The 13426-nt window shown below is 48.1% G+C and overlaps 1 protein-coding gene across 1 annotated transcript; it reads right to left on the bottom strand.

Annotated features, from left to right (window-relative positions):
- Positions 1-3: 3 nt before the first annotated feature.
- Positions 4-11572, bottom strand: CFAP210 (cilia and flagella associated protein 210). The gene is made up of 9 exons (XM_032945883.2): positions 11261-11572; positions 9869-10101; positions 6935-7108; positions 4671-4876; positions 4223-4379; positions 3904-4043; positions 3577-3769; positions 2378-2542; positions 4-2257 (listed from the first exon to the last, which is right to left on the bottom strand). The coding sequence occupies exons 1-9, from the start codon at positions 11307-11309 to the stop codon at positions 1958-1960; spliced, it is 1617 nt and encodes a 538-aa protein (XP_032801774.2). The 5' UTR covers positions 11310-11572; the 3' UTR covers positions 4-1957.
- Positions 11573-13426: the final 1854 nt, after the last annotated feature.

Below are 13426 nucleotides of genomic sequence, written 5' to 3'. Positions count from 1 at the left end.
ATACTTGTTTGGTGCTTTATTTTACGATGGCACAGCGCACGGCTTCGCATTTTCCTCTCCGGTGGTTTCCCTCTTCCAACCCCGCGGACGAGGCGTCGTCCCTCCTCTACTCTCTCCGAGCTCACACGAGGCTCACTCCGCTCTCCCAGCCTCGCCGCTGGCTGACGGCGCGCTGGAAGCGGGGGTGAGCTCCGAGCAAGGATGCGCCACGCGGCCCGTGGCGAGGAGATGAACAGCAACACGGTCCAGAACCCAGAGGCTTCCCACACCGACCTCGAGCCTTGCTCTGACCCCCCTTATATCCGACTCGGCGGAGCTGAGCCCCACCTCTGGTCACACCCCCTCGGGGAACCTCGAGGGTTCCCGAACCTCTCTCAGCAACCCCGCCCGTCCTCTCTGGCCCGATCATATCCCCCCTTAGGATTCGATGCCGATGACATCATGGTGCCCGGACCCGTTACCCTCTGGTACCCCCTGGATGGCGCTCTCTCATTAAATAAGTACCGTATAACAGTATGTGGAATCAGGTGTTCAGATCCATTTGATATACACAGTAAGAACTGGGTAAATATATTTTTTCAAATGCAGCCTTTTAATCCACGCATGGATGAACCAGACATCAACCGGTTGCTTAACTACAAAAGTTTGTCCATGGTCATACTTTACCACACCACAATACCGTATTTGGCACGTGGGTGGCATCTTCGTATGGAACGTTCACAAGGCGATTATTTAACTTGGTTTAAAGAGCAATCAAGCCATATTTCTGCACATTAAAACAATGCGTTCATCTGATATCACAAGACTTGCATTGTTATTGATGTGTTTATTAGACAAGCAGACTTTGCACACGACCATTAAAGGAAAAAATATTTGATTTGTTTGGTTCATGCACTCCCATCAGGATTGTTTTTTTGAACCATTTGAAGTTTTTTTTTACTCTTGTATCTTGCTATGAGAGCCAGACAGGCCGTGTCTCACCACCCCACACCGTACAGTGCGACAAAGCGTGCCTCAACCGTGAATACAATGAGATGCTTTGTGAGCCGTGATGTCTCACCCGTACACTTCATTTTAAAATAAGCCTACCGAAATAACCAATTTGTCTAAGAATTGTCCAGCAAACTGACATTAAATACAGTTTTGCAAGTGTCCTGCAACAAATAATTACATCTCGGTGAAAATCGCATTCGCAGACAAATAATATCCCAATTAGACTTTTACTGGTAGGAAACGAGTGGACTGGAAGCCCAACCGGGATTAATTCACAGGAGGCAGGGGATTAATTGTGTATCTCTGTGGATATCTGTCCACGTGGGAGGGGTGGGGCTGGGTGGAGAGGGGAGGGTAGGGAGGGGCTGTTGGGAGTAATGTGGTCATTAGGTGAACAAGTATTTATGCTGAGCTCCTAAGCCTTGCATCACATCACTTCAACGAACGTCCCTGGAAGACCACACGTCGCCCTCTGACTATTTCTATGGACTCTCAGTGAGACCACTTCATGCTCTGTGAATCATGGTTTGCCACTCGATATTCAGTTATTATTTTTGACTTCATACATTTTTATCCCCGAGCATTGAATTTAACCAAATGGCACAGATTCTAATTTTATTTTACTTTATTACTCAGCGAATGGGCTGAGACCATCAACTCGCCACACGTGAAAAATCTAGTAAAATCATGGGTGGTCCGGCTGAATTCAAACCCAGTGGCTGATTCCATAAAACACCTCAAGTGTTAATTTTCCCTTTGGCTCGTAAAAGGAGCATAACACGAAAGGAACGTTCACTTCATGAATTTTGTATTAACGGCCACTGAACCCAACCCGTGCGGTCCCAGTGCCCATGACACGTCTTAACGAGCGATCGTCTCACTCCCGACACCGAATGAGCGCAGCTTTACGCGGGCTCAGAGTGGACATTGTGGACAGCGTGGACATCGCCCACCTCCCCAACCCCTACCACACGAAGCCTAGCCTCTTCTTGTCCTGTGCCACGTCTCCACTGCTGTAGAGCTCCTTCACCTCCTGCGCGTCGGCACGAATGGCGCCGCGCCCGGGCAGCGGGGGGCCCTGTCCCCCCGCGGCGGCCGCTCGGACCAGCGGCAGGGGGTTGCGGCCGCCGGTGCGCGCCGCGTCAATGACGCGCAGCGCGTACTCCTGGAAGCGTCGTTCCTCCTCGGCAGCAAGCTCGGCGTCGCGCCGCTCGCGGGACCGGCTCTCGCGCCGCGCTGCCTCCTCCGCCGCACGGCGCCGGGTCTGCGGGTGGGCAGCACGTTTATGGGCGAGGGGTGAGTGTGCGAATGGTGAGCAGCGGTGTGTCTGCGAGCGGTGGCTGCGTCCGCGGGCGGCGAGCCAGTCGGTGAGTGTGGCGCCCACCATTTGCTCCACGTGCACGTCTTTGAGCTGGCGCGACTCCTCCGCCAGGTGCTGCTCCTTGAGCCGCTGGCTCTCGGCAAACAGGAGGTCGGCCTCAGTGCGGGCGCGCAGCTCTTCCAGCGCACGCTGCCGCTCGGCGTGCTGCTCAGCTGCCTTCTCCTTCATCTGCCGGCAGGGGCAAAGAAGCGAGGGCAAAAAAGTGGGAGAGAAGAATCGGTGGCGAAGAAAACGAGGGTGAAGAAGTGAGGTTGAAGAAACGAGAGGGAAGACGCAGGGTAAATATCAATGCGCATTGGTGTGTTATCTTCCTCCTAGATCCTCATTCGTGATGGGGCCAAGTTGACCCTGGCTAATATTTGACCTCACAAGCTCACTATTGGGAGCCTGGTGTTCCAACGGATACGCCGCATAAAGGTCACTTTGCGAATTACTTGGTGTGTACCAACGTAGAAATATGCTTTGCTTTCCACTATCATTGGTTTCTGGATGAGCCGTCTCTCTGGCCATGTGGTGATGTGGATGGAGTGCTCAAATCATCAAATGCAATGCAAGGGTCGATTCAGTCCCATCATTCCCACAGGGTTTAAATATATGGTGACTCTTCCCCCACCACGGGAATGTGGGACTTTCACCGCTGGCTGAGAGCCACCAATGGGGATAAGCGCCACCTGACGCTCATTTGATTGGGGAGACATTTTTATGCTGACACTGACCTCTGGGTCACAGTTGTGTCACAGTCTCTAGTTGGCAGGTGAATGGACTGTACCAAATGGCAGCAGTGGATGCCAATACTACATGCCGGCACTGTGTGCTGATGATACCACATGGCGCCGTGTGGTACTAGTGCAGTTCGGCGGCAGTCCCATGTGGCGCCAGTACCATGTGGCGTCGGTCCTGTATGATTCCAGTACTACGAGGACAAAATAATATTTTGTGCCAGTATCGTGGTTGTGCCGGTAGGTACCGCTGTCAAATAGTACCATGTGGTGGCACCATGACGGTGCCATTACCATGTGGTGGTGCCAGTATTATGTGCTATCGCTAACGTGCAGTGCCAGTTCCTTGGCGGTGCCATTGGTACCATGTGCAGCCGGCATCATGGTGGTGCCGGTCTCATTATGCCAGTACTGTGGTGGTGCTAAATCCACGTGCTATTGGTTACCGCGTTGGTGCCGGTGCCATGATGGTGGTGCTCGTACCGTCTGCTGCCGGTGCTGGGCGATGGAGAGCCGTGCTGCCTGCGCCCTCTCGTCCTTCTTGCGCTGCTCCTGCTCGTGATGCGCGTCCTGCTCGGCCACGGCGCGTGCCACCCGCTCGTCTTCGTTGTTCACGCGTTGCTGAATGTGTGCCGCTAGCAGCTCGGTAGCGCGCTCCCGCTGCGCCAGCTGCTCCCTGCCACACGGGAGGGGGTTGGGTCGGGGTGGTGGGACAGGATTGTGCAATGTCTTCAGTAACAGATCGTCGATCATGGCGGCAGTGGTGATTGTCTCAGTGGCGGCAGTGATGGTGGCTGTGGCCAATGTTACCGTAGTATCTCTTCCTCCTTTTTTCGCTTCAGCAGGTTTATCTTGTGCTTGGCTGCAGAGTGAACGCGAATTCGCTTGTCCTCCTCCGCCTGGCGCTCTTGCTCCTTCGCTCTCAGCCTCTCTTTATCAGCCATGTGTTCCTGCAGAAGGATGGCAAGGCATTACGGTATCGGTGACTTAACACATACAGTACATCTAACACCTAACAGATATGCACGCTTCTCAGCCACTCACGGCCTTCTCATGTCCCAGTCTCCATGCGTCTCCCTGCGTCCCCGGTTCACCGTTTGTCCCCGTGTCAACCCCATGGCCCCCGTACCCTGTGTGCCTTCATGATGTCCTTCTTGTCGCGCTCGCGTAACTCGCGCACGACGCGCTGCTCCCACATGTGAGCGCGAGCGAGTCGCTCCACCTCGCGTGTTTCCTCTCGCGCCTCCATCAGGGCTCGCTCCACCTCGCGTCGCTGCTCCTCCACCCTGCGGGGTGGAGAGAATGGGAGAGCTCAAGCCATCGGCGCGAGAGTGAGTGGCGGGAGGAGCTCGGTCCCTCGGCAGATGAGTGGGGCGCTCAGTCTGTCTAAACCAAACTAATCTTAAAATGTTTCCAGGTAAGGCCCACTCAGCTGTATAGCTCTTTTTCAGAAGCAACCTGGCCACAAATGGTAGCTCAACGAAGTGGCTTATCACGTGACTCTTATCATGTGTTGATGAGAGATTGGTGGGCTTGGTCCCTCGGCCGAGACACTGGGGGTCTGTGTAAGTCCTCACTGCTGCCTCTGAGCCTCCGCGATGCGCGCCGCCACCTCGGCCCTCTCGGCGGCACAGCGTTCCTCCTCGCGCTGCGCCTCTTCGCGCTCGCGGCTCGACGCCTGCACCCAGTCGCGCTCCCGGGAGCGGCGCGCCGACTCCACCCGACCCTTCAGCTCCAGCTGCGCCTCCCGCTCCTTCAGCGTCTCCGTGAGCTGCAGGGCGCTCTGTGGGCACGCGCGCGCGCAGGCACACGCCGTTACAGCTCCCGTGTTCGCGTGTGCGAGGTCACGCGTATGTGTGCGACGTTGTACGAATCCGGGTAAGGCGTGCACATTTGCTGGTGACCTGAATTTCATTCCCGTTCACGCTCAACATCAGTGGCGAATATCTGAAGCTGTCCCAGGCATCTGCTAGATCGAATAAGCTTCAAATGAGTTCCTAATTTTGGGCTGTAAACATCAGCATTGGGGAGAAAAAAGGCAGCTAGGCATAATGCTGGCCACATCTTCTACTTGCGTGCCATCCCGGCCTTTATAGGGCCTTGCTAAAAGCATTAGTTTCAACAGTCTGTACAGCTATAGTGGAATCTTTGTCTTTGTGTGGGCGTCTCTATACGAGGTGGTGAATGTGTACATGTGAAGTGTGAGTGTGTGGGTGTGTATGTGTGCCTGTAAGATTAGGTTAATGATGGTGTGTTCACTCTAAGAAGGTGAAATTTACAAACATTTCTAAATGTGTCACAACCTAAATGAGCCTCAAAACTGTTCAACCCAAAATCACTGACAAGGGTTCTGATAAAGTGTACTTTCCCTATCAATGACGCTGCTATCTCATCGCGGTTGAAGTACACGCATTCTCCTCACACTCACAAGATTTCCTCTCATTTATAATGTGTCGGTTCCACCCCAGTGCCCAGTTTAGCAAAAAAATTAAAGACTACAGCTCAAATGTGTCTTACAAATTCGTGGACACAAATGGGGAATGGCTTGTTTTGAGTCTAAATGAATTTGCATGAATATGTTAATGAATCAGCTATTTACTGGGAAAAGCTGCAAGAATAATTTATCGGAGGGTCCTACATGGGGACGTTTGGCCAATACTATTCATGAGTGTTTCACTTCTTCTGAGAGTACTGGAAATTGACTGTGAAACCTTGGAGTTCAAAGTTCCCCTCCAAATACTCCATTTCTCCCCTAAACGTTTCCCAGATTATACAACTATTCCTAACTCTCATTTTACAGGCATTAGAAGAGTTTAGAACTTGAAAAAGTCATAAGATACAAATAATCATTAGTGTTGCCACCGCCTCAACCCGTTAAATTGGTATGACAAAAAATTTTTTGAAAAGTTGTCTTTTACTTAGGTTACATCATTGGACCCTTACGATGAAAACCACTCAGGTAAGTTCTTTGACGGAATGACTGACAAAGTTTCTTATTACATACAGATTGGTGCCCATTGTAGTCTAACACCACGACCAGCTAGACTGAATCTCGACTGAATCTCGAGACTCAACGGCTGGGCAGAACATTGCAACTCATAAAACCAAGGTCCACTAGGTCACTGACTCCAGCAGAAAATATGCACACGTGGGTTCACGTGGCCCCAAGAAACTCAGGAGCATTGCCTCCCTCTGCTGATAACTATGATAAGGGTGGCAAAGGATTTAGGCTAAATCGAGCACTAAAGGTGGGTACATTGTGACACAATCAGAACACGAGATTTACTAAATAATAAGGTGGCTTTTTTTGACGCCTCACCTTTGCTGGAACACATTTAGATAAGCTCTTATAACGTCTATCTTATCCACTCAGGTATACAAGTGTGGGTCAAGGCCTGCAATAGCACAGCATAGACGTCAGACCATAGATCTCGAGGCTTCACGAGATGGATGATTTTAAAATAAAGGTCAGATTTGGCCACCTAGGCATACATAAGCACTATGCAAGTGTGGCCACTGAATTTAAAGATATGTATGTATTTTCAAGTTGAAAGTATTTTACAATGTGCATTCTTACAATACAGTGTTTAACGATTTATTCATATATCCAAATATATATTGTCCACACAGGTTCATAATCGAGATGAGAAATGATCATTGTGGTTATAGCTGCTCTAATCAGGAACACAGAATTAACATCAGTCAGGCAGTCAGCTCTATTACTACTCTTTGTCAGTAAGTCAAATGTATTCAAACTCGAAGTCAGCTGTTTCACGTGCGTGGTCATTTCGTGCCTGCATGAGTGCATATGCGCGTGCATGCGCGTGCGTGAGGAACGTGCATGGAAGCCGCGGACTCGCTCCGTCTGGTGGTACTGCAGCGTGCGTGCCCGCTCCAGGGCCTTGCGCCGCTGCTCTGCCTGGAACTTCGCTTCCTCCACGTCCAGGCGCTTCCGTGCTTCCTCCTCTTGCTCCTTCCGCAGCGTAAACGCCGCCAGCTTCTGCTCCCGCTGAGCCTGTATACCCACACCAAGCGGGCACCACCGCACAGAAAAGACACCTTAACAAAAGCCCTGGAGTGGCTAAGAGCCGTTTCGAAGGTAAAGGTTACAGCCCAGCAATTCCTTGCTCATGCTACTGCTGGTGGAAGGGCCTCCACTACACGGAGCTATGTAGAGCCTATCTCGGGTGTATTTGGCATACTCTTCCATACTGGCCACATGTCTTTGAAGATAACTTAAAAAAAAACATTTTTAAGAATAACAATGCTCACGATTTCCCCATTGAGTCTGGAGACTGTTAACGAGTGTTGGCTTTGTGTGGGCAGAAGCCAGAGAAAACTCACCACACATACTCGTGGGTAACACTCAAATGCTCCAAATATATCCATGAATCCACTGCTGAACTGCCATCTAATAGCGACCTCGCAGGTCCAACACTACTGAGGCATGTGGAAATGTTCTTGAAGTTAGGGTGACTAGACATGGGGGCCCTTGCTGATGAGCTATGGAGCCCACGAGGGCAATTAATTGCCTTGCCCTTCCCTGTCACAAAAATGGAGGAGCAGATGCCTCACACCTCCTAGATGCCAATGCTCATGCTTTAATATGTGCTCTTATCACTGTGTTTCCAATTGTATGTAGGAGAAATTACTCCACTTACACAAATATAAAATATCCTTTGAATTCTTGATTTTCATAGGAATATATAAACTTGTAAATATGCTGTAATGTCGTGAATTTTACACATTAAATCGAAACAAACAGCACTTATTCCAGCAAAATACTCCAGGAAAACTTCAATCATGCACACATTCATGATTCACATTTTTTCATGTACAGTACTGTACGTTGTTTTTGCTCAAATGTATATTTATTACTTGAAAATTATGTACAAACGATGTACTGTAATGTTATTTACGTACAGTGTTGTGTTCAGATATTGCCAGTTACAGCCTTAATGTGTACACAAGCGTACGTGCATTTTGTAACTTGAAAGCCTACACCTTCAACTATTTCCTAAAATGAGTAACAGCCTCCTATTATATTCTTAGCTCTTTCGGTAAAGTCACGTTGAAGGGAAACAATAAAATAATAAAATATATTTTATTGTTTCCCTTCAACGTGACTATATATATTTTATTGTTTCCCTTCAACGTGACTTTACCGAAAGAGCTAAGAATATGAATTACTGCAGTCACGAAAGCTTTAAATCAAAATTTAGCCTCCTATTATTCACTAAGCGAGAGTCCTGAGCAGTAATGTGAACGCAAGAGTTGTGTCTGTAATAATTGGAAACCAATGCTTCAAGGCTGAACTTGGCATCTCTGATAACGTCTCATTTCCACGGCTAGCGAGAACAGCGCCAACTCGGTGCTGGGCACCAGAGCGCCCGTGTCCCCACACCAGCCCGGCCCGGCCCGGCCAACCTGGACCATCGAGGGGGCTGGAGAGGGCTGAGCCCTGCCACCAAAGGTTAAAGCACCCCACCTCCCTGCTAACTCTAAAAGTCAATTAAAAAACATTCAGTGCAAAAATGCGGGCAATTGTATGTAATGTATGTTCAGAATAAAAAATATTTATACTGGAGGAATCCGATGAGCTATAGAGCTCATTTTCATATATGTCCAGTAGGGCCACAAACAGTACAAAACATGATAGTAGTGCAAAGTACAAGAAAGAAAAACAAATCACCCAAACACGTACAAATACAACTAAACCATCCCCATCCTACCAGGCAAAGCCCACTGAGGGATTAACTTAATTTGTAGAAGCGACCTGACCACAAACGATAGCTCAACAAAATGGCCCATCATTTGGATATTTATAGCACCAAAATAATCGAAATAATCTCAATGCATGTTTCTAAATGTGGAGGGAAAAACTGTGGGATTTGGATAAAAAAAAACCCACGTGACCACGGGGAGAACATACAAATTCCAAATATACAGGCGTCGGGGTCGGGATCGAACCCCCGACCTCCTGCATATCAGGCAAAGAAGATAACATATCACTACTGTGGTGCCAATTTTATAAAGAAAACACGGTATATAAGTTAAAATGGCATAATCAATTCCCAATCTTATTTTGCACTGTACGTAGCCAACCGTGCTAATTGGAGGTTTGGGAGAAGGGCAACACACTAAACACAAATAGTGGTTCTAAAAAAAATAGTTCTCAATCAATTAATCAAATAATTTCCTTGCATACATCGAAGGTGAGAACGAGAACAGAGTGCATGGTAGATAAAAGGAGATCATATCGTTACTCATTCTCTCTCGCGCTTAAAGTTTTGTTTAAAATTGACCGTGTTGTACCCCCATTCGTTTTTTTTCTAGCTTCCCCTTTAAACAAGGTCATGCCAGAGGGGTGCTGGCCCGGTTCACCCGATCCCACATTCTGCCCACCTCCTGGGCTTGCTTCTCGATCCATGCCACACAATTTACAAACCCAGAAAGCAAGGGTGACGAACCTTTGGTGGGCACCCACACATGAACACACACACACAGCTCACTCACTTCTGTCACTGGAAGAGGCCCTTGCAATGACAGAAGTTATTGAGCGCGCCAATATTGGTAACACGTTGTTATCATATCAGAAATATTCCCCTCTAGTGTCCGATTAGTGCAGTGAAGTCGCTTGATAAAATACCATTTGAAGGGGCTGCTTTAAAATGGCAAGGCCTTACGCGGCCGTGGGCCAAATCAAACGAGGTCATGGGCCGCGCTTGGCCCGTGAGTCCGAGCGTTCCCCAAGCCCTGCCGAAGAGTCTCTCACCTCCAGAGTGTTGGTCCACTTTTGGGTTATCTCTTTCGAGCGAGCGAGCATGGCTGCCCTCTCTTCCCGGGAGGCGCGTTCCATCTCCTCCTGGATCTCGCGTCTCTTCAGGCTGCGCTCGATGCGCTCCCACTCCGCTCGGGGCAGCACGATCACCTGGTTGAGGTCGTGACCCAGGTTCGGCAGGCTGCGACCCGGAGGAGGGAGAGACAGGGAGCCGTGGTCCGGCGCTCCTGCACACCACAAGGTAGAGGTGAGTGTGGGTGGGGGGTAAGGGCACAAGGGTAACAGATAGTTGGGATTAGAGGGGCACACGCAGTGGTGTAGCGATCCAGTGTGCTGGTGGTGTGAACCATGGCGTCGCGACTTGCACCAGGGCCCATGCCAACCTCCGATTAGCACGGTTGGCTACGTACAATGCGAAAAAAGTTCAACATACAACCGCACCGGGCCACTGGATGCAGGGTTGGATGTCGTTGTGGGCAGTACCCGTCTAGTCAGCAGATATGGTGTTCGTGACTGACAATCATCGCACTAACCCAAGTGGTGTTATCTAAACCTATTATCTTGACAATGTCACGAATTATATCACACACGGTTATGCTCATTCTCGTCTGCTGCCCCCATAGTCTGGAACTCACTTCACACAACCATACGTGCTATCGAGATTTACGGTTTTTTTCCTCTGCCTATGACTGACTTGCCTTTCTCTATACAATACTATACAGTATCTCAGTTTATGTAGAGCATCTTAAGATGTGGTCGTATTTAGCCTACTTAGAGGCTATATAACTCCTCACAGTATTGCAATCTCACCGAAATTTAATAACACGTATCAACCACGAACACTCAATTATCTGATGATACCATGTTAAACAGCGTGCAAGCTGCTTTAAGCTACTGCTGAATGATGAAGCTCTCCCCATGCTCTGTCGCTCGTCAGTCTTGTTTGACCATACTTCACCACGCTGGGTCAAGTCGTGTTGATGAAGGTTGGTGGTGGTGGTTGGGGGGGTGTAAATTGTGGGTACGTCCACCTCTTTTCCAAGACGTCTATAGTAAAGAGTGCATGAGTAGAGCCAAATGCCCTCCGTAGTTAGAGGCAGGGCCCCTTTCGGCCAGCTGGCGTGGCAGTGAGCGAGCCAGCAACTTAATGCACCAACGCGGTTTTGCAACATTCGAGTTGAGTTGGAGACTTATTCGCCCGGTTTTCCTGACTGTCGCCAATGGAATTATTTTAAAACGGCTACGACGACCAGCCCACAAGCTCAGGGCAACGACGACGATGATGATGAGCCTTTATTTAAGCACGATAACTCTAGACGTCTGTTTAAACACGACGATGTTGAACTATAACGACGACGATGACGACGGTGGTATAAGCATCCTTACTTGTTGAGACCAGAGCCTCCTTCATTCCTCCTCCAGGTGACATCGCCATCGCCACGAATGGCTGCGCCGACGAAGTAATGCGGCTTTTAAACTTCAAATGTAAGCCTATTAATTAATACACGGATTACCAAGCACCTCGCAGATGTAGCCGGGTATGTTACGGCAACAACAACAACGAGTAGAAACAACAACGAGTTTAGACTCTGTGCGCTATGTGGATGGTGTGGTGGTGGTGGTTGTTGTTGATGGGGGAGCGAATGTTTGCGCGTGGTCGCTTAGCAACGTTCACCACGGCGGCGGCAGAGAGAGAGATCATAAAGGGCCGCCCCTAAATGACGTCACGCACCTAGGGGTTGGGGGGGGGTCAGATTTTTGTGACGATGTGTGACGAGTGGGGGGGTTTGGGGTTTGAGAAATGTGACGTCACATCAAAATTCGCAACTTAAAATATATTTAGAATTATATTCCTGGTTATGTTCTTGGTTCTTTCGGTAAAGTCACGTAGAAGGGAAACAATAAAATAATAAAAATATAAAACAATAAAATTCTCACGAAAATTATTGCTGTGGTTTTCACACCTGATGATGATTGCTTGTGTTGCTGTCGAAACGTCGTGAGAATTGTATTGTTTTATATTTTTATTATTTTATTGTTTCCCTTCTACGTGACTTTACTGAAAGAACCAAGAATATGAATCCCTGCAGTCTCGAAAGCTTTAAATCAAAATATATTCTTGGTTCTTTCGGTAAAGTCACGTAGAAGGGAAACAATAAAATAATAAAAATATAAAACAATACAATTCTCACGACGTTTCGACTGCAACACAAGCAATCATCATCAGGTGTGAAAACCACATCTGGCTACCATATATACAAACACAGAGACAATTTCAACCGACAAGATGGATTCTGGCTTAGCAATCATTGGAAGGATTTGATAAAACCATTTCGGGTCTTAATTGATTGTTCACGCTTACGGTGGCTTTCAGACAGCATCCATTATTTTTCGTCTCCCCCCTCCTCTTTTCCGAACATAGATGGACTCGTCCATCTGAACAAACTGTCAAATCGCTCTCCGTGGTGCTGACGTTAAAAATAACCGCCACTTTTTTCAAATTTTCTTGCTGTGGTTTTCACACCTGATGACGATTGCTCGTGTTGCAGTCGAAACGTCGTGAAATTTTTTTAAAATATTTTTATTATTTAATTGTTTCCCTTCTACGTGACTTTACCGAAAGAACCAAGAATATGAATGCCTGCAGTCACGAAAGCTTTAAATAAAAATATAGAATTGTTATAACAACACTAATTGTTATAACACTACTACAACATCAGAGTGCAGCGCCACATTAAATACGCACTACAATGACAATAGTTTAAAGAGATCTGAAGCATGTTTTATTTTCAAAATGGAAATATGTTGTTTTTTTGGGGGGGGGGGGCAGAGCTTTGTGACGTCATTTTGGAGGGGGTCTGACTTTGTGACGCCGTGTGACGAGGGGGGGGGGGTAAAAAATCGTTCAAAATTGCGTGACGTCATTTATGGACGGCCCCATAACATCTCCCCCCCCCTCATCGCCAGCCGTGGTCTATCCACTGCTGGTGGCGGGAGCACGAGGGGTGAGGAGAAGCTGATCCATGGTCAATCCATTGTTGGGTAAAGCAGAGCCCTGCATGGTCAATCCACTGCTTTATGAATCAATTATTGGAGCATAAGGCACTTTTGTGATGGAGCCGGAGTCGATAAAAAAGTAGTACCACTTTGTGAAACGTCAGCATTGGGTTTCATTTGGACAGACTGGACCTTGCCATGAGAATGTGGACATTCCACCACCGGCTCACGGCCGCGAAATGAGATGAGCCACGCTCCATTGCTTGTTTACGCAGGGGAGATTTTGATTTAGCTTTGAATGTTATTTAAAGTATCGGTGTGATGGACAATGCCATTTGTTTCATTGCAAAGTGCATCAACACTGCTGTAGTGATATGAGCTTACCTTTTGTCGAATACTGAATATCATTTTAAATAACCATAGGATAATGCCTAATTGTCCGTAAATGTAAGTTAATGCCAAATATAAAAGAGACAACTCTAAACTTAAGTAATAAAACGAAAAAAAAACTCCCTTTAAACTGGTAACACGTGGAGACCACACGTTTTGGTGACG

This window comes from Petromyzon marinus, chromosome 4, assembly GCF_048934315.1.
Source record: "Petromyzon marinus isolate PM22_M1 ecotype Great Lakes invasive population chromosome 4, UKy_Petmar_22M1.pri1.0, whole genome shotgun sequence".
Lineage (NCBI taxonomy): Eukaryota > Metazoa > Chordata > Hyperoartia > Petromyzontiformes > Petromyzontidae > Petromyzon > Petromyzon marinus.
The sequence above is the reverse complement of the archived record's forward strand: the minus strand, read 5'-3'. Positions and strand labels throughout refer to the sequence as shown.

Coding starts and splice junctions, on each gene's coding strand:
- CFAP210 (XM_032945883.2), bottom strand. CDS start 11,309: ATGGCGATGTCACCTGGAGGAGGAATGAAGGAGGCTCTGGTCTCAACA. Junction 7,109..9,868: donor AGTGGACCAACACTCTGGAG/GTGAGAGACTCT, acceptor GTGGGTATACAG/GCTCAGCGGGAGCAGAAGCT. Junction 2,543..3,576: donor CCCAGCACCGGCAGCAGACG/GTACGAGCACCA, acceptor CCCTGCCGGCAG/ATGAAGGAGAAGGCAGCTGA.